Source organism: Molothrus aeneus, unplaced genomic scaffold (genome assembly GCF_037042795.1).
Source record: "Molothrus aeneus isolate 106 unplaced genomic scaffold, BPBGC_Maene_1.0 scaffold_30, whole genome shotgun sequence".
NCBI classification, from domain to species: Eukaryota; Metazoa; Chordata; class Aves; order Passeriformes; family Icteridae; genus Molothrus; species Molothrus aeneus.
Window position 1 is genome coordinate 312,941 of NW_027098964.1, and position 20,887 is coordinate 333,827.

General features: G+C 62.1%; 2 protein-coding genes across 2 annotated transcripts; one reads left to right on the plus strand and one right to left on the minus strand.

The window, feature by feature from the left end:
- Positions 1-94: 94 nt before the first annotated feature.
- Positions 95-7,226, minus strand: ACHE (acetylcholinesterase (Yt blood group)). Its single transcript, XM_066570796.1, has 4 exons — positions 7,174-7,226; positions 3,028-4,591; positions 2,058-2,224; positions 95-1,139 (listed from the first exon to the last, which is right to left on the minus strand). The coding sequence occupies exons 2-4, from the start codon at positions 4,578-4,580 to the stop codon at positions 1,018-1,020; spliced, it is 1,842 nt and encodes a 613-aa protein (XP_066426893.1). The 5' UTR covers positions 4,581-4,591; positions 7,174-7,226; the 3' UTR covers positions 95-1,017.
- A 2,082-nt stretch (positions 7,227-9,308) lies between these two features.
- On the plus strand, positions 9,309-20,270 carry LOC136570306 (mucin-2-like; the record flags this gene model as incomplete). Its single annotated transcript, XM_066570809.1, has 10 exons — positions 9,309-9,411; positions 10,954-15,951; positions 16,032-16,139; positions 16,936-17,063; positions 17,145-17,203; positions 17,290-17,438; positions 17,555-17,623; positions 18,302-18,464; positions 19,296-19,454; positions 20,162-20,270. Coding segments are annotated over exons 1-10 (5,994 nt in total), but the record flags the coding sequence as incomplete, so codon positions are not given.
- Between the last annotated feature and the right edge of the window lie 617 nt (positions 20,271-20,887).

Consider the following 20,887-nt stretch of genomic DNA (forward strand, 5'->3'; position numbering starts at 1 on the left):
TCTCCCCAAAATTTGGGTTTTCCTCCCATTTTTTTGGGTTCTCCTCCCATTTTTGGGTTCTCCCCCCATTTTTGGGGTCCCCCCATGAGGCAGATTTGGTTTTGAGCCTTTATTGGGGTCACACCGAAGACGAAACTGGGGTTGGGGGGGGTCCCCAAATTTTGGGGTCCTGGAGGGTTTTGGGGGAGAATTTTGGGGGGTTTTGGGGTTGATTTGGGGATTTTGGGGTCAATTTTTGGGGATGTCCGGGGCTCTTTTGGGGTGTCTGGGAGTGGTTTTGGGGGTTCAGGGGAATTTTGGGGGTGTAAAGTGGGTTTTGGGGTGTCCCTGGCGAGGTTTTTAGGGTTCCTGGGTGGATTTTTTTGGGTCTCTGGGTGGATTTTAGGATTCCTGGATGAATTTTGGGTTCTCTGTGTGGGTTTTGGGGTTCCTGGGTGGATTTTTATGATTCCTGGATGAATTTTGGGGTGTCCCAGATGGATTTTAGGGTTCCTGGATGGATTTTGGGGTGTCCCAGATGGGTTTTGGGGTTCCTGGGTGGATTTTAGGGTGTCCTGGATGAACTCAGGGGTATCCTGGGTGAGGATTTTTGGGGTTCCTGGATGGATTTTTGGGGTGCCCCGAGCAGTTTTGGGGTGTCCCAGATGGATTTTAGGGTTCCTGGATGGATTTTGGGGTGTCCCAGATGGATTTTAGGGTGTCCTGAATGAACTCTGGGGTATCCTGGGTGAGGTTCTTTGGGGTCCTTGATGAATTTTGGGGTTTCTGGATGAGGTTTTTTTTGGTTCCTGGATGAATTTTGGGATCTCTGGGTGGGTTTTGGGGTCCCTGGGTGGATTTTAGGGTGTCCTGGATGAATTTTAAGCTCCTGGATGAACTCTGGGGTATCCTGGGTGAGGATTTTGGGGTTCCTGGGTGGATTTTAGGGTGTCCTGGATGAACTCAGGGGTATCCTGGGTGAGGCTTTTTGGGTTCCTGGATGGATTTTTGGGGTGCCCCGGGCGGTTTTGGGGTGTCCTAGAGGGGCTGGCAGCGCTCCTGGCGGCTGTAGAGCTCGAATTGGCTCTTCCAGCGCATCATGTACGAGCTCCAGCGGTGGAATTCCAGGCGCCACTGCCGCTCCGCCTCCTCCATGGGCCCTGCGGAGCCCCAGATCTGAGCTGGGGACCCCAAAAACCCCCGTTGTCCCCCCCCCAAAAAAAAAAACCAAACCCTAAAAACCCCTAAACTGCCCCAAAATCCCCTAAATCCAATTTCACCCAAAACCCGCTCAAATCCACCCAAAATTCCCGGCGCTGCTGCTGCTGCCGCTCCGCCTCCTCCAGGGGCCCTGCGGAGCCCCAAATCTGAGCTGGGGACCCCAAAAACCTCCAATGTCCCCCCCCCCCATTGTCCCCAAATGTTCTCGGTGTTTCCCCCAATCCCCCCAACAATGACCTGGATGTCCCCAAATGTCCCCAATGTCCCCAGTGTCCCAAATCCTCCCAAATGTCCCCAATGTCCCCAACGTCCCCAATGTCCTCAATCTCCCAGTGTCCCCATTGTCCCCCCAACGTCTCCAGTGTCCCCATTGTCCTCAACATCTCCAATGTCCCCAAGCCTCCCAATGTCCCCCCAAATGTCCCCAAATGTTCCCAAATCTGCTCAGTGTTTCCAATCCCCAATGTCTCCAATGTGTCCCAAATCCCCCCAAATGTCCCCCACTGTCCCCAAATGTCCCCAACATCCCCAATGTCCCCAATCCCCTCAGTGTCCCCATTGTCCCCCCAACGTCCCCAAATGTCCCCAACGTCCCCAATGTCCTCAATCTCCCAGTGTCCCCATTGTCCCCCCAACGTCTCCAATGTCCCCAATCCATGTCCCCCCAATGTCCCCAAATGTCCTCAACGTGTCCCCAAACCTGCTCAGTGTTTCCAATCCCCCCAAATGTCCCCAAATGTCCTCAACATCCCCAATGTCCCCAATCCCCCCAGTATCCCCAATGTCGCCCCAATGACCCCAGTGTCCTCAATCTCCCCAGTGTCCCCGCTGTCCCCGCTGTCCCCGCTGTCCCTCACCGGTGACGTTGAGCAGTTTGGGCAGGAATCGTGTCCAGAACGCGCAGGCCTGGGCGCGCAGGCCCTGGGCCACGGCGAGCGGCCGCGCGTTGAGCCGGGCGTAGCTCTGCCCCGCCGCCGTGTAGGACGGCCAGCGCCGCTCGCGCTCCGACGGCTCGTTGGGGTCCCTGCGGCGAGGGAGCGGTCAGGCGAGGGCACCCAACCCAACCCAACTCAACCCAACCCAACCAAGGGCATCCAACTCAATTCTTCACAATTCAACTCAACCCAACTCATCCAAACTCAACCCAAACCCAGCTGAGGGCACCCAACCCAACTCAACCCAAACCCAACTGAGGGCACCCAACCCAACTCAACCCAAACCCAACTGAGGGCATTCAACCCAACTCAACTCAACCCAACTCATCCAAACTCAACCCAAACCCAACTGAGGGCGCCTAACCCAACTCAACCCAACTCAATTCAAGCGAGGGCATCCAACCCAACCCAACTCAACCCAACTCAACCCAACTCAACCCAACCCAACTCAACTGCTCCCAACCAAGGGCATCCAACCCAACCCAACTCCTCCCAACCAAGGGCGTCCAACCCAACCCAACTCAACTCATCCCAACTCAACCCAGCCAAGGGCATCCAACTCAACTCAACTCAATTCAACCCAATTGAGGGCACCCAACCCAACTCAACCAAGGTCATCCAACCCAACTCATCCCAACCCAACTGAGGGCATCCAACCCAGCTCAACCCAACTCATCCAAACTCAACCCAACCTAAGCCAACCCAACTGAGGTCATTGAACCAAACTCATTGCAACTCAACCCAACTGATCCCAGCTCAACCCAACTCATTGCAACTCAATCCAACCCAACTCAGCCCAACCAAGGTCAACCAACCCAACTCATCGCAACTCAATCTAACCACACTCAAACTAACCCAACCCAACCCAACCCACCCCCATCCCAGCCCGTACCCGGTGCGGGCGAAGTTCCCCCAGTATCTCATGATGCGCCGGCTCAGCGCCTCCTCCTCGGCCGTGTAGTTGAGCCCGGGGTTGAGCGGCTGCCCGAACACGAACTCGATCTCGTAGCCGTGCGGCACGCCCATCCACGGCGGCCACAGCAGGTTGGAGGCGCGGTGGTCGAACAGATACGCGAAGACGGTGCCGCCGCGCTCGGCCCAGCGCTGGGCGAAGTGCATCAGCGGGCACACCACGTTGTGGTCGCCCACGATGTCGTCCAGCGCCTCGCGGTTCTTCACCGGGTTGTCCTGGTCCAGCCAGTCCGTGTACTGCAGCACCACGGCCTCGGCCGCCAGCTCGTTGGCCTGCGGCACGCCCAGCCGGACGCCGCCCAGGAACTCCTCGCGGCTGATCAGGCTCTCGTTGTCCTTGCCGAAGCCCGGCACGCCGTACACCAAGAAATAGGTGCCCTCGTCCTGCACGGCGCCCAGCAGCACCTCGGCCTCGGCGCGGCCCGGCGCGCCCAGCAGCGCCTCGGGGGTGTCGGCGAGGAACTCCCCGTCCACCACGGGCACGAAGGCGAAGCGGAAGACGCCCTGCTGGGGCAGCACGGCCGCCTCGTGCTCCACCAGCTGCGGCGGCGGCGCGGCGCGCAGGCAGGACAGCAGCTCCGTCTCGTTGGTCACCGCGCCGCCGGCGCCGGTGCCGCCGCACCCGACCAGCCGGCCCAGCCGCGCCGCTCGTCGCCGGCCCTCGGCGGCGCCCACGGTGGCCCAAGGGCCGTTGGGGGAGCCGCTCTGCAGGACGGCGCGGCGGAACAGGCCCCGGCTGCCCCCCGAGAGCAGGTGCAGCCCCACCGAGGCCGCGCCGGCGCTCTCGCCGAACAGCGTCACCGCGCCGGGGTCGCCGCCGAACGCCGCGATGTTGGCCTGGACCCAGCGCAGCGCCAGCCGCTGGTCGAGCAGCCCGACGTTGCCCGGAGCCTCGGGGTGACCCGGCAAAGCCAAAAAGCCCAAAGCCCCCACCCGGTAGTTCATGGAGACCACCAAAACGCCCTCGGCCGCCGCCAGGAACCGCCCGTCGTAGACGTCCAGCGAGGCGGCGCCGCTGTAGAAGCCGCCGCCGTAAATCCACACCAGCACCGGCGCCGGCGTTTCGGGGCGCGGCACCGGCGCCCAAATGTTGAGGTACAGGCAGTCCTCGCTCATCTCGCGGTTGGGGTTCCACATCTCGGAGCCGCCGAAGCCCGGGAACATGGTGTCCACGGGCTGGAAGCAGGCGTGGGGGTGGGAGAGGGCGTCCAGGACCCCTCCCCAAGGCCGGGCGGGGCGGGGAGGGGCGAAGCGAAGGGGTCCCAGGGGGGGCTCGGCGTAGGGGATCCCCAGAAAGGCGGCGGCCAGCGAGGAGGGGCCGGCGGGGACGTGGAAGCCGCGGATGGAGCCGGAGGAGGTGGAGACCAGGAGGTCCTCGGGGGTGGCTGAGGAGGGGGCGAGGAGGAGGAAGAGGAGGAGGAGGAGGAAGAGCTGGGGAGGGGAGGGGGGCGGCGGGGACGGGCGAGCCCCCATGGCGGCGGAGGCTGCGGAGAGAGAGAGAGAGAAATTGGGGGCTTAGAATGGGGGGAGGGGGTTTGGGGGTCACTGTGGGTGGGGTCCCGATTTGGGGAGGGGTCCTTAATTAGGGTGGGCGTTTGGGGGAGGGGGGGTCCCCATTTGGGGAGGGATTTGGGGAGGGTCCCACATTTGAGGTGGGATTGGGAGGTGGGGAGGGGAGGTTCGTTTTTGGGTGGAATTTGGGGAGGGGGGATCCCAAATGAGGATGGGAGTTGGGGAGGGGTCTCCATTTGAGGGGGGGGCCTCCCTAATTGGGTGGGATTTGAGAGGGTCACGGGGGGGAATTTAGGGACCCCCCAGGGATGGGGAGGAGGTGGGAGTTGGGGAGGGGGTCCCAAATTGGGGAGGGGTCCCAAATTGGGGAGGGGTCCCAAATTGGGGAGGGGGTCCCAAATTGGGGAGGGGTCCCAAATTGGGGGGCATTTGCGGGGGTCTTCATTTGGGGAGGGAGGTGGGGGGGGCGGGGCTCAAATTGGGGAGGGGTCGCCATTGGGGGTGGGATTTTGGGGGAGGGGTCCCCAATTTGGGGGAGGGGTCCCCATTTGTGGGTGGGGTTTTTTTGGGGGATGGGCACAGAACTCCCAGAATTGGGGAGGGGTCTCAGATAATGGGGGAGGGGTCCCCAACTTATTTGCCCCTCCCGTTCCATTTTTGGGGGGGTCAGGACCCCTCCCCAGTCCCTCCCAGTTCATCCCGGTGCCCCTCCCCCTCCCCCCCCAACAGGGACCCCTCCCCCCCCCGCCCCTCCCCCACCCCCCGGGGCAGGTGCTGGATCCCAAAATAGCCCCAAAAATCCCGGCCGGAAATGGGGGAGGGGCAGGGAGGGCAGCGGGGGGGGGGGGGCGGCCCTAAGAGACCCCTCCCCAAATAAATCCCCATAGAGACCCCTCCCCAGATAGAGACCCCTCCCCATATAAATACCCTATAGAGACCCCTCCCCAAATTCCCCTATAGAGACCCCTCCCCAAATAAATCCCCATAGAGACCCTTCCCCAAATAGAGACCCCTCCCCAAATAAATCCCCATAGGGACCCCTCCTCAAAATCCCCTATAGGGACCCCTCCCCAGATAGGGACCCCTCCCCAAAATGCCAAATCGGAACCCCCCAAAATCCCCTATAGATCCATAGGGACCCCTCCCCAAATTCCCCATACCCAAATTCCCCATAGATCCGTAGGGACCCCTCCCCAGATAGGGACCCCTCCCCAAAATCCCAAATCGGAACCCCCCAAAATCCCCTACAGAACCATAGGGACCCCTCCCCAAAATCCCCTATAGGGACCCCCGGCCCTATAGAGACCCCTCCCCAAATAAATCCCCTATAGGGACCCCCCCCCTAAAATTCCCTATAGATCCACAGGGAACCCGGCCCTATAGAGACCCCTCCCCAAATAGGGACCCGTCCCCCAATCCCCTATAGGGACCCCTCCCCAAATCCCCCATAGACCCATAGGGACCCCCCGGCCCTATAGAGACCCCCAGCCCTATAGAGACCCTCCCCGCAAATCCCCATAGATCCATAGGGAGACCCCATCCCACAGGTGCTGCCCTGTAGGGACCCCTCCCCAAATCCGCCATAGACCCATAGGGACCCTCCCTCAGCCCCATAGATCCGGCCCTATAGAGACCCCCGGCCCTATCGGGACCCCTCCCCAAATCCCGCATAGATCCATAGGGACTCCCCCCTCCAGCCCCATAGATCCGGCCCTATAGAGACCCCTCCCCAAATCCCCTATAGAGACCCCCAGCCCTATAGAGACCCCTCCCCAAATCCCGCATAGACCCATAGGGACCCTCCCGGCCCCATAGATCCGGCCCTATAGAGACCCCTCCCTCAAATCCCCTATGGGGACCCCTGCCCCCAGCCCCTATAGATCCATAGGGGGATGCTCGGCCCTATAGGGACCCCTCCCCAAATCCCCCATAGATCCATAGGGACCCTCCCTCAGCCCCATAGATCCGGCCCTATAGAGACCCCCGGCCCTATCGGGACCCCTCCCCAAATCCCCCATAGATCCATAGGGAGACCCCCCCCGGCCCTATAGAGACCCTTCTGGTCCTATAGAGAGACCCCTCCCCAAATCAATCCCCTAAAGAGACCCCTCCCCCACCCGGCCCCGCCCCAAAATGGTACCCGGGGAGGGTGGGGGAGGGGCGATGGGGGGGGGGGGGGTCCCAGGTGTGGGGGAGGGGCGGAATGAGGGGGGGGATCTCAAGGGGTGGGGGAGGGGTCTCAGGTGTGGGGGGAGGGGCGGGGATGGGGAGGGAGGGGCGGAATGAAGGGGGGGAAGGGGGGGGGTCTCAGGTGTGGGGGAGGGGCGGAATCGATGGTGGGGGAGGTGGGGGGGGGGGTCTCAGGTGTGGGGGAGGGGCGGGGATGGGGCCTCATCCTCTGGAGATCATTAAAATTGGGGGGGGGGGGATGGGGGATGGGGAGGGGTCGCGGGGTGGGGGGAGGGGGATGGCGGAGGATGGGGGAGGGGGGGACGGGGAGGGGATGGGGAGGGGGGGGAGGGGGCGTTCGGGGTGGGGGAGGGGCGGCACCGACCCCCTCGCGCTCCCGGCGGCTCCGGCCTCGCTCCGGCTCCGGCGTCTGGAAAATACCGGGGGGGGGGGGGGAGGGGGAGGGGGGAGGGGCGGCGTTAAATTGGGGGGGGGGGGTGGGAGGGGGAGGGGCCAAAGGAGACGCCCCTCCCCCCCCTCCTCCCTGCGGCAGCGCTGCCCCTCCCCCCCCTCCCCCCCCCCCCCCCCGCGCGCCGGGAAAAAGGGGGGGGGGGGGGAGGGGAGGGGGGAGGATGAGGAGGATGCGCTGCCCAACCCCCACCCCACAAGGGGGATTTTGGGGGGAAATTTGGGGATTTTGGGGAAATTTTGGGGAATTTGGGGGGAAATTTGGGGCTTTGATGGAATTTTGGGGGGAATTTGGGGGGGGATTTTGGGGAGAATTTGGGAGAATTTTGGGGGGATTTGGGGGAATTTTGGGGAAATTTTGGGGGGATTTTGGGGGGAATTTTGGGGGATTCTGAGGAATTCGGGGCCGGGATTTGGGGGGGGATTTTGGGGGAATTTAGAGGAATTCGGAGGAATTTTTTTGGGGGGGCGGATTTGGGGGGAATTTTTGGGGGGATTTTGGGGGGGGATTTAAAGTAATTTCGGGTATTTCGGGGGGAACTTTTAGAGCATTTTGGGGCAGTTTTGGAGGGAGTTTTGGGATTTGGGGCGATTTGGGGGGGGGGATTGAGAAGAATTTTGAGGGTTTGGGAGAATTTTTAGGGAATTTGGGGCATTTTGGGGGGGGGATTTGGGGGACCTTTTGGGCGATTTTGGGGGGAATTTTGAGGCATTTTTGGCATTTGTGGGGATTTTAGGGAATTCTCGGGGAATTTTCGGGGATCTTAAAGAAAATTCTGCGGGATTTGGGGGAAATTTGGGGGGATTTGGGGGGAATTGTCCCCCTCACACCTGTCCCCCCCCCCCCCCGTGTCACTCTCGTGTCGCGGTTCCCCAGGTCTGTCCTGTCCCCACGTCTGTCCCCAGGTGTGTCCGTGTGTCCCCAGGTGTGTCCCCACCTCTGTCCCCAGGTGTGTCCAGGTGTCCCCAGGTGTGTCCGTCTATCCCCCAGTCTGTCCCCAGGTGTGTCCCCCAGGTCTGTCCCCACATCTTTCCCCCAGGTGTGTCCGTGTGTCTGTCCCCCCAGGTCTCTCCCCAGGTGTGTCCGTCTGTCCCCCAGGTGTGGCCCCGCCCCCTTTTCTGCTCCCGCCGGCCAAGGGTCACCCGCCCCTCCCCCATTGGCTGGAGCGGGTGGGGCCCGGCGGTGACGTCACGGGGAAACCCCCGGGGAGAGACTGGGAGGGACTGGGGGGGGACTGGGATGGAACTGGGACAAACTGGGACGTACTGGGACGTACTGGGATGGAACTGGGACATACTGGGACGTACTGGGACGTACTGGGATGGAACTGGGACAAACTGGGACGTACTGGGACGTACTGGGATGGAACTGGGACATACTGGGAGGGACTGGGACTGACTCCATGGATCTTGGTGCCACCTCGTGGTCCCCATCTCCACGTCCCCGATGGCCCCCGGGACACCCCAATGTCCCCACCCCAATGTCCCCCGTGGATCTTGGTGCCACCTCCTTGTCCCCACCTCAATGTCCCCACCCCAATGTCCCCCATGGATCCCAGTGCCACCTCCTTGTCCCCATTGCAATGTCCCCACCCCAATGTCCCCCGTGGATCTTGGTGCCACCTCCGTGTCCCCACCCCAATGTCCCCACCCCAATGTCCCCATGGATCCCAGTGCCACCTCCGTGTCCCCATCCTCACATCCCTGGTGGCCACCAGGACCCCTCAATGTCCCCACCCCAATGTCCCCACCCCAATGTCCCCCATGGATCCCAGTGCCACCTCCTTGTCCCCATTGCAATGTCCCCACCCCAATGTCCCCCGTGGATCTTGGTGCCACCTCCGTGTCCCCACCCCGATGTCCCCTCGCGGTGACATCGGGCGCGGCCGCCGCATTCTCCGGCTCTGTGTCACCCGCCTGTGTCACCCGCCTGTGTCACCCGCCTGTGTCACCTGCGTGTGTCACCGCCCGCCACCCCCCGCCCACCTGGGGACAAAGGTCCGGGGCCACCCCCTGTCTGTCCCGTCCCCCCCCCCAGATATTGTCACTGTCACCGCTGGCACCGGCCCCACTCGGGGACTGGACGCGGCCACGGCGCCAGCCATGGGGGGGACACGAGGGACGGTGCTGGTGGCCCTGACCTGCGCCATCGCGGGTGAGGATGGACGGGGGGACAGGGGGACAGGGGGACACTGGGGAGAGGACATTGGGAGGGGACATGGTGAGGGTCCTCACCTGCGTCATCACGGGTGAGGATGGACGGGGGGACAGGGGGACATTGGGAGGGGACATTGGGAGGGTCCTGGTGATGGTCACCTGGTAATGGTCACCTGGTGGCCCTGAAGATGGACAGGGGGACACAAGGGACATTGGGGAAGGGACATTGGGAGGGTCCTGGTGGCCCTGACCTGTGTCATCACAGGTGAGGATGGACAGAGGGACAGGGGGACATTGGGGACATCGGGGGGAGGAGGAGGAGGGTGAAGATAGAGGAGGGTGAAGATAGAGGAGGGTGAAGAGGAGGATGGAGAAGAAGAGGATGAAGAAGAGGATGAAGAAGAGGAGGAGGAGGAATTGGGGTGGGAGAGGTTTGAAAGGTTCAGATCTGAAGGTCCTGGAGGAGGAGGAGGAGGAGGAGGATGAAGAAGAGGAGGAGGAGGATGGTGGGGACAGGTTGGAGGGGACAGGGGGACGAGGATGAAGAGGAAGAGGGTGAGGAGGAGGAGGTTGAAGAAGAGGAGGATGAAGAAAAGGAGAATGAAGAAGAGGAGGATGAAGAGGGTGAAGAAAAGGAGGAGGAGGGTGAAGAAAAGGGAGATGAAGAAGAAGAGGATGAGGAGGAGGAGGATGAGGAAGAAGAGGAGGAATTGGGGTGGGGGAAGTTTGAGGGGTTCAGATCTGAAGGTCCTGGAGGAGGAAGAGGAGGAGGAAGACGAAGGGGATGAAGAAGAGGAAGAGGAGGAGTTGGGGGTTGGAGGGGTCCGCGGCCTGAAGGGGCCGGAGGAGGAAGAGGAAGGTGAAGAAGAGGAGGGTGACGATGAAGAGCGGGAGGAACTGGGGAGGTTTTGAGGGGTTCGGATCTGAAGGGCCGTGGAGGAGGAAGAGGATGAGGAGGAAGAGGAAGAGGTGAAAGGTGGGGACGATGGGGAGAGGCCGGGGGGGGGAGGAAGGGGGGGGGGAGGAGGAAGAGGAGGAGGAAGGTGGAGACAACGGGGGGGGGGGGTGACTTTGGGTGGGTCAAAGGGCAGGAGGAAGAGGAGGAAGAAGAGGAAGAGGAGGAGGAGGAGGAGGAGGAGGAGGAGGAAGAAGAGGAAGAGGAGGAGGAAGAGGAGGAGGAGGAGGAGGAGGAGGAAGGTGGAGACAAAGGGGGGGGGTGACTTTGGGTGGGTCAAAGGGCAGGAGGAAGAGGAGGAAGAAGAGGAAGAGGAGGAGGAGGAGGAGGAGGAGGAGGAGGAAGAAGAGGAAGAGGAGGAGGAAGAGGAGGAGGAGGAGGAGGAGGAGGAAGGTGGAGACAAAGGGGGGGGGTGACTTTGGGTGGGTCAAAGGGCAGGAGGAAGAGGAGGAAGAAGAGGAAGAGGAGGAGGAGGAGGAGGAGGAGGAGGAAGAGGAGGAGGAGGAGGAGGAGGAGGAAGGTTTGGGGTCTGCTCCCTGGGGAGGGGCTTGGGGGTCTCTGCTCACCCTGGACCTTCCCCTGCAGCCGCTGTCCTGGGGACAACCAGAGCCCAGGGGAGCTCCAGGGAAACCACGGACACCATGGGGACCTCCACGGACACCCTGGGGACCTCCACGGACACCATGGGGACCTCCATGGACACCATGGGGACCTCCATGATCACCCCAGGGACCACCATGGACACCTCAGAGACCACCACGACCAGCCCAGGGACCACCACGTCCATCGCAGAGAGCACCTTGTCCACCTCAGAGAGCTCCACGACCACCTCAGGGACCACCCTGAGCACCTCAGGGATCTCCACAACCACCTCAGGGATCACCACCACCATCCCAGAGACCTCCACGACCATCACAGGGAGCTCCACAACCACCTCATGGACCAGCTCGACCACATCAGGAACCACCACGACCATCACAGAGACCCCCACCACCACCTCAGAGACCACCACGACCGCTCCTAAGACCACCCCAACCTCCTCAGGGTCCTCCACGACCACCTCAGGGACACCCACGACCGCACCCAAGACCACCCCAACCTTCCCAGGGAGCTCCACCACCACCTCAGAGTCCACCCTGACCACCTCAGGGAGCTCCACGTCCATGCCCGGGAGCACCACGAGCACCCCAGAGATGACAGCAACCACCCCAGGGATCTCCACGACCACCACAGAGACCACCCTGTCCACCTCAGAGAGCTCCACGATGATCACAGAGACCTCCACAACCACCTCAGGGATCTCCACGACCACCACAGGGACCATCCCGAGCACCACGGAGAACTCCACAGTCACCTCAGGAGCCACCATGACCAACACGGAGACCACCACGACCAACACGGAGACCACCACGACCTCCTCAGGGTCCTCCACGACCACCTCAGGGACACCCACAACTGCACCCAAGACCACCACAACCATCCCAGGGAGCTCCACCACCACCTCAGAGACCACCCCGACCATCACAGGGACCACCCTGACCACCTCAGAGACCCCCACAACCAGCACAGGGAGCTCCACAACCATGCCAGGGACCACCACGATCTCAAGGACCCCCACGACCACTGCTAAGACCACCCCAACCACCTCAGGGACACCCACCACCACCCCAGAGACCACCACGACCTCCTCAGAGTCCACCACGACCACGTCAGGGACGACCATTCCAGAGGCCACCATGACCACACCAGAGACCACCACGACCACGTCAGAGTCCACCCAGACCTCCTCAGGCTCCACCACGACCACATCAGGGACTTCAATGACCTCATGGACCACCAAGACCACCCCTGAGACCACCCCAACCACCCCAGTGGCCACCACGACCTCAGTGACCACCACGACCACTCCTAAGACCACCCCAACCACCTCAGGGACACCCACAACCATCCCAGTGACCACCATGACACCAGTGACCACCACGACCTCCTCAGAGTCCACCACGACCACCCCAGTGGCCACCACGACCTCAGTGACCACCACGACCACTCCTAAGTCCACCCCAACCTCCTCAGTGACACCCACGACCACCCCAGTGACCACCACGACCTCCTCAGGCTCCACCATGTCCATCCCAGGGACCTCCACGACCTCAGGGACCACCACGACCACACCAGAGATAACCACCACCTCCTCAGGGTCCGCCACGACCTCATGGACAAACACGACCACCCCTGAGACCACCCCAACCACCCCAGTGACCACCACTACCACCTCAGGGACACCCACAATCCCCCCAGTGACCTCCACCACCTCCTCAGCCTCCACCACGACCACGTCTGGGAGCTCCACGACCACCTCAGAGACCACCACGGCCTCAGTGACCTCCACCACCACCCCAGGGACCACCCCAGCCACCTCGGGGACACCCACCACCACACCAGAGACCACCACCACCTCCTCAGGCTCCACCATGACCACGTCTGGGACCTCAACAACCTCAGGGACCACCCTGACCACCCCTAAGACCACCACAACCACAGGGACCTCCACGACCATTCCAGAGGCCACCACGACCACACCAGTGACCACCACAACCACATCAGAGTCCGCCACGACCACGTCTGGGACCTCAATGGCCTCAGTGACCACCACAGCCACCCCTGAGACCACCCCAACCACCCCAGTGGCCACCACGACCTCAGTGACCACCACGACCACTCCTAAGACCACCCCAACCTCCTCAGTGACACCCACAACCATCCCAGTGACCACCACGACCTCCTCAGGCTCCATCACGACCACGTCTGGGACCTCCACGACCTCATGGACCACCACGACCACCCCCAAGACCACCCCGACCACCCCAGTGACCACCACAAGCACCTTAGGGACCTCCACGACCACCTCAGGGACACCCACAACCACCCCAGTGACCACCACGACCTCAGTGGCCACCACGACCACTCCTAAGTCCACCCCAACATCCTCAGGGACACCCACGACCACCCCAGTGACCACCATGACCACCTCATGGTCCACCACGACCACATCAGAGACTGCCACGACCTCCTCAGGGTCCACCACGACCACTCCTAAGACCACCATGACCATCCCAGTGACCACCACAAGCACCTTGGGGACAACGTCAACCTCCTCAGGGACCACCATGACCTCAGTGACCGCCCCGACCACTCCACTGATCTCCACGACCTCAGGGGCACCCACAACCCCCCCAGTGACCTCCACCACCTCCTCAGGCTCCACCACGACCACCTCAGGGAGCTCCACAACCTCCTCAGGGTCCACCACAACCATCTCAGGGACCTCCACGACCAACACAGGGACGCCCATGCCCACCCCAGTGACCACCACGACCACATCAGAGTCCACCACGGCCACGTCTGGGACCTCAGCAACCTCATGGACCACCCCAACCACCCCTGAGACCACCCCAACCACGCCAGTGACCACCACGACCTCAGTGACCACCACGACCACTCCTAAGACCACCCCAACCACCTCAGTGACACCCACGACCTCCTCAGGCTCCATCACGACCACATCTGGGACCTCCACAACCTCAGGGACCACCACGACCACCTCGGTGGCACCCACGACCAACACAGGGAGCTCCACAACCTCAGTGACCACCACGGCCATACAAGAGACCACCCCGACCTCCTCAGGGTCCACCACAACCATCTCAGGGACCTCCACGACCAACACAGGGACGCCCACGCCCACCCCAGTGACCACCACCACCTCCTCAGGGTTCACCATGACCACGTCAGGGACCTCAGCAACCTCAGTGACCACCACAGCCACCCCTGAGACCACCCCAACCACCCCAGTGGCCACCACGACCTCAGTGACCACCACGACCTCTCCTAAGACCACCCCAACCACCTCAGGGACACCCACGACCACATCAGAGACCCCCACGACCACCTCAGGGATCTCCACGACCTCCTCAGTCTCCACCACAACCACGCCAGGGACGACCATTCCAGAGGCCACCATGACCACACCAGTGACCACCACAACCACACCAGTGACCACCATGACCACCTCTGGGACACCCACAACCACCCCAGCGACCACCACGACCACGTCAGAGTCCACCCAGACCTCCTCAGGCTCCACCACGACCACATCAGGGACCTCCACAACCTCAGTGACCACCACAGCCACCCCTGAGACCACCCCAACCACCCCAGTGGCCACCACGACCTCAGTGACCACCACGACCACTCCTAAGACCACCCCAACCACCTCAGGGACACCCACGACCACCCAAGTGACCACCACGACCACCTCAGGCTCCACCACGACCACGTCTGGGACTTCAACAACCTCATGGACCACCACGACCACTGCTAAGACCACCCCAACCACCCCAGTGGCCACCACGTCCATCCCAGGGACCTCCACGACCTCCTCAGTCTCCACCACGACCACGTCAGGGACGACCATTCCAGAGGCCACCATGACCACACCAGTGACCACCATGACCACACCAGTGACCACCACGACCACCCCAGTGACCCCCACGGCCACCCCTGAGACCACCACCACCACCACCTCTGGGACCCCCACGGCCACACCAGTGACCACCACCACCACCCAGGTGACCCCCACCGCACCCACGACCACCGAAGTGACCACCACGACCACCCCCAAGACCACCACGACCTCCTCAGGGTCTGCCACGACCACCACAGGGACCACCTCAACCATCTCAGGGTCTTCCACGACCACCTCATGGACCTCCACGACCATGTCAGGGACCACCACGACCACACCAGAGACCTCCACAACCACCCCAGTGACCACCCTGCCCGCCTCAGAGTCCACCACGCCCATCCCAGGGACCTCCACGACTTCAGGGACCACCACGACCACCCCTAAGACCTCCACACCCACCCCAGTGGCCACCACCACCTCCTCAGGGTCCACCCCAACCACCTCAGTGACCACCACGACCTCAGGGACCTCCACGGCCACACCAGAGACCCCGACGACCACCTCAGGGACCTCCACAACTACACCAGTGACCACCACGACCACCCAGGTGACCCCCACCACACCCACGACCACCAAAGCGACCACCACGACCACCCCCAAGACCACCACAACCTTCCCAGAGACCACCATGACCTCAGGGCCCACCCCAACCACCCCTAAAACCACCACAACCACCTCAAGGACCACCACGACCACCTCAGGGACCTCCACAACCACCTCAAGCACCACCACCACCCCTAAGACCACCACGACCTCCTCAGGGACCTCCACAACTTCTCCAGTGCCCACCACGACCACCTCAGGGATCTCCACAACCACCTCAAGGACCACCACCGCCACCCCTAAGACCACCATGACCTCCTCAGTGACCACCACGACCACGCCTAAAACCACCACGAGCACCTCAGGGAGCTCCACAACTTCTCCAGCGCCCACCACGACCTCCCCTAAGACCACCCCCACCACCTCGGTGACCACCACCACCACCTTGCTGACCTCCGCATCGCCCACCACCATCTCCACCACCCCTTTTGCCACCGCTGCTCCTCCTCCACCAGGTGAGTCCTGACCCAGGTGAGCTCCACCCTGCCCCAGGCGTGTCCCCGGGGGTGTCCCTGATGTCCCCGTGTCCCACCAGGGCTGTGTGAGAACGGGGGCACCCCCGGCGGCACCGGATGTCTCTGCTCGCCGTCCTACGCCGGGCCGCGCTGCGAGTTCTCCACCGACACCGTGGACACCAACCTGCGTGAGTGGTGGCCCCACCCCGCACCTGGGGGACCTGGGAAGAGGGCCCGGGCATCTTGGGGGTCCTGGGCATCTTGGAGGTTCTGGTCTTCATGGAGGTTCTGGGCATCTTGGGGGTTCTGGTCTTCTTGGGGGTCCTGGGCATCTTGGTGGTTTGGTCTTCTTGGAAGTTCTGGGCATCTTGGGGGTTCTGGTCTTCATGGTGGTTCTGGTCTTCATGGGGGTTTTGGTCATCTTGGAGGTTCTGGTCATCTTGGGGGTTCTGATCTTCTTGGAGCTTCTGATCTTCTTGGGGGTTCTGATCTTCTTGGGGGTCTCGGTCTTCATGGAGGTTCTGGACTTCTTGGAGGTTCTGGTCATCTTGGGGGTTCTGGTCATCATGGAGGTTCTGATCTTCTTGGAGGTTCTGGTCTTCTTGGGGGTCCTCAGCACCTTGGTGGTCCTGGTGTCTTTGGGGTCCTGGTCTTCTTTGGGGTTCTGATCTTCCTGGGGTTCTCAGCACCTTGGAGGTTCTCGTGTCTTTAGGAGTCCTGGTCTTCTTGGTGGTCTTGGTCTTCTTGGGGGTCTTCAGCATTTTGGGGGTTCTGGTCATCTTGGAGGTTCTGTCTTCTTGGTGGTCCTGGTGGTTTTGGGGGTTTTGATGTTTTTGGGGGTCTTGGTCTTCTTGGTGGTTCTGGGCACCTTGGAGGTCCTGGTGTTTTTGGTGGCCCTGGTCACTTTGGTGGTCCTGGACACCCTGGAGGTCCTCACGCCCTCCATCCCACCCCACCGACCCCTTCTCCCCATTGTCCCTCCAGCGTTCCCTGGGACCATCATGGCCGCCGTGGACATGGAGGTGACCCTCACCAACTTCAACTACTCCGAGGACCTGAAGGACCCCAACTCCGAGACCTTCCTGTCCTTCCAGAACCACTTCCGGCAGGAGGTGAGGGACGTGGGGTGGCCCGGTTGTCCCACCACGGCCACCAAGGTGACCACAGAGGTGACCAAGGTGACCTTCTTGCAGATCAAGAAGATCTATGGGACCATCCCTGGCTACGAGGGCGTGGAGATCACCAGCCTCAAGTAAGGAGGTCCCTGACCGCCCCTCAAGGCTGGGGTGGGGTGGGATGTCCCCAGACCTCGTCACCTCCTGTGTCCCCTCCCTGAAGGTCCGGCAGCATCGTGGTGGGACACCGGGTGCTCTTCACCATGGCCCAGAGCAGCAACACCACCGAGGAGTTCCAGGAGACCACGGATGGCTTGGTGGAGAAGCTGCGGGAGGCGGAGGCCGGCCAGGGCGAGTGCCAGCACAACACCTGTGGGTGACCTCCAGAAGCCCCCCCAGATCCTCCTGGACCCCTTGGTGGGACCTGCCCTGGGCCTCTGGGGCGTCCAAGGGTGCTGGTCTCTGATGTCTTCTCCTCCCCACCGCAGCCGTGCTGTGCCTGGTGCTGAGACCCAACCCCGTAGTCAGCGCCATGAGGGAGGTGATGGACCTGGATGGTGAGGCTGGCGTGGAGACCTTGACCACCCCATGGACCCCCCTGACCACCCCATGGACCCCCCTGACCACCCCATGGACCCCCCTGACCACCCCACGGACCTTCCTGACCACCCCATGGACCCCCCTGACCACCCCATGGACCCCCTGACCACCCCATGGACCCTCTGACCACCCCATGGACCTTCCTGACCACCCCATGGACCTTCCTGACCATCTCATTGTCCCCTGACCACCCCATGGACCTTCCTGACCATCTCATTGTCCCCTGACCATCTCATGGACCTTCCTGACCACCCCATGGACCTTCCTGACCATCTCATTGTCTCCTGACCATCTCATGGACCTTCCTGACCACCCCATGGACCCCCCTGACCACCCCATGGACCCTCTGACCACCCCATGGACCCCCTGACCACCCCATGGACCTTCCTGACCATCTCATTGTCTCCTGACCACCCCATGGACCCCCTGACCACCCCATGGACCCCCTGACCACCCCATGGACCTTCCTGACCACCCCATGGACCCCCTGACCACCCCATGGACCCTTCTGACCACCCCATGGACCCTTCTGACCATCTCATTGTCCCCTGACCACCCCACCACCCCCTGCCCACCCACCATCTCCTGTCCCTCACCCACCCCTCAGTGTCCCCTTGTTGTCCTCTCCTGTCCAGAGCTGTGCCACCAGCGAGCCCCCCCAGGCTACGGTGACTTCTTCTGGCCGGTGGTGACCTCGGGGGTCCTGCACTGCGTCACCTCCTGCACCCCCAACCGGCCCCAGAGCCTGGAGTGCCACCACGGCCGCTGCCAGGTCACCCGCCAGGGACCGCAGTGCTTGTGAGTGCCACCACGGGGTCCCGGAACCCACCAAGGGGTCCCAGATCCCCCCAAGGGGTCCCGGAACCCACCAAGGGGTCCCAGATCCCACCACGGGGTCACAGTGACCACCAAAGGGTCCTAGATCCCACCAAGGGGTCCCAGATCCCACCACGGGGTCCCAGATCCCACCACGGGGTCACAGTGACCACCAAGGGGTCCTAGATCCCACCATGGGGTCCTAGAACCCATCATGGGGTCACAATGGCCACCGTGAGGTCCCATTGTCCACCATGGGGTCCCAACGTCCACCATGAGGTCCCAACACCCATTGGGGGTTCCCAGCGTCCAACATGGGGTCCCAACATCGACCATGGAGTCCCAGCGTCCACCATGAGGTCCCAGTGTCCACCATGAGGTCCCAGTGTTCATCATGGGGTCCCAACATCCACCATGAGGTCCCAACATCCACCATGAGGTCCCAATGTCCATCATGGGGTCCCAACATCCACCATGAGGTCCCAATATCCACCATGGGGTCCCAATGTCCACCATGGAGTCCCAACACCCATTGGGGGTTCCCAATGTCCACCATGAGGTCCCAATGTCCACCATGGAGTCCCAACACCCATTGGGAGGTCCCAACGTCCACCATGGGGTCCCAATGTCCACCATGGAGTCCCAACACCCATTGGGAGGTCCCAACGTCCACCATGGGGTCCCAATGTCCACCATGGAGTCCCAATGTCCACCATGGGGTCCCAACACCCATTGGGAGGTCCCAATGTCCACCATGAGGTCCCAACATCCACCATGAGGTCCCAACGTCCACCCTGGTTGTCCCCTCCGCAGTTGCCCGGACCAGGACCTGTTCTGGTACACGGGCTCCCAGTGCTCGGGCCGGGTCAGCAAGGTGGGCACCGGGCTGGGCGTGGCCGTGGCCCTGCTCTTCCTCACCTGCATCATCCTCGCGGCGCTGCTGCTCTGCCGCCGGCACCAGCGCTACCGGAGGTACCGGCACGGGGAGGGCGGCGTCTGCACTGGGGGCTCCCAGTTTGGGCTCCCAGTTTGGGATGGGGCTCCCAGTTTGGGATGGGGCTCCCAGTTTGGGGAGGGGGCTCCCAGTTTGGGCTCCTAGTTTGGGGAGGGCTCCCAGTTTGGGGATGGGGCTCCCAGTTTGGGCTCCCAGTTTGGGTTCCCAGTTTGGGCTCCCAGTTTGGGATGGGGCTCCCAGTTTGGGATGGGGCTCCCAGTTTGGGTTCCCAGTTTGGGTTCCCAGTTTGGGATGGGGCTCCCAGTTTGGGTTCCCAGTTTGGGTTCCCAGTTTGGGGAGGGGCTCCCAGTTTGGGTTCTGATTTGGGATGGGGGCTCCCAGTTTGGGTTCCCAGTTTGGGGTGGAGCTCCCAGTTTGGGGATGGGGGCTCCTAGTTTGGGTTCCCAGTTTGGGGGAGGGCTCCCAATTTGGGATGGAGCTCCCAGTTTGGGGAGGGGGCTCCCAGTTTGGGATGGGGCTCCCAGTTTGGGTTCCCAGTTTAGGGAGGGGCTCCCAGTTTGGGGATGGGGCTCCCAGTTTGGATTCCCCATTTTGGGAGGGGGTTCCCAGTTTGGGGTCCCAGTTTGGGGGAGATCTCCCAGTTTGGGTTTTGTGGGGGGGATCTCCCAGTCTGGGGATTTTGGGGCGGGGGTCTCCCAGTTCTCACCCCTTTCCCCTCCCCCAGCGACCTCCCCCCCTATTTTGGGGGTTCTTGGTACGAGCTCGATGATTTCTCCTGGCCCCCCCCGCGCGGTTCCGTCATCCCCAACCCGGGGGTCGCCCCCCCCGCCCGCCGCCCCCAGACCCAATTTGAGGACCCCCAGACCTGGAGGAGACCCCCGGGACCCCCCCAGGAGGGTCTGGGGGGTCCCCACCCCTTCAGACCGTCCTTGGAGAGGGTGGATCCCTTCCTGCAGGTACGTACACCCCTGCCAGGACCCTAAAGAGACCCTAAATCCCCTGCCAGGACCCTAAAGAGACCCTAAATCCATTCTAGGACCCTAAAGGGAACTGAATTCCCTGCTAGGACCCTAAAAGGACCCTAAATCCCTTCCAGGACCCTAAAAGGACCCTAAATCCCCTGCCAGGACCCTAAAACAGACCCTAAATCCCTTCCAGGACCCTAAAGAGACCCTAAATCCCCTGCCAGGACCCTAAAGAGATCCCAAATCCCTTCCAGGACCCTAAAGGGAACTGAATTCCCTGCTAGGACACAAAAAAGGCCCTAAATCCCTTCCAGGACCCTAAAGAGATCCCAAATCCCTTCCAGGACCCTAAAAGGACCCTAAATCCCCTGCCAGGACCCTAAAGAGACCCTAAATCCCCTCCAGGACCCTAAAGAGACCCTAAATCCCTTCTAGGACCTTAAAACAGACCCTAAATCCCTTCCAGGACCCTAAAAGGACCCTAA

Excerpts from the sequence above, each read along its gene's own strand:
- ACHE (XM_066570796.1), bottom strand. The coding sequence starts at position 4,580 with ATGGGGGCTCGCCCGTCCCCGCCGCCCCCCTCCCCTCCCCAGCTCTTC. Across the intron at positions 2,225-3,027 it reads GGGAACTTCGCCCGCACCGG|GGACCCCAACGAGCCGTCGG; the intron begins GTACGGGCTGGG and ends CCCTCGCCGCAG. Across the intron at positions 1,140-2,057 it reads CAAACTGCTCAACGTCACCG|GGCCCATGGAGGAGGCGGAG; the intron begins GTGAGGGACAGC and ends GGGGCTCCGCAG.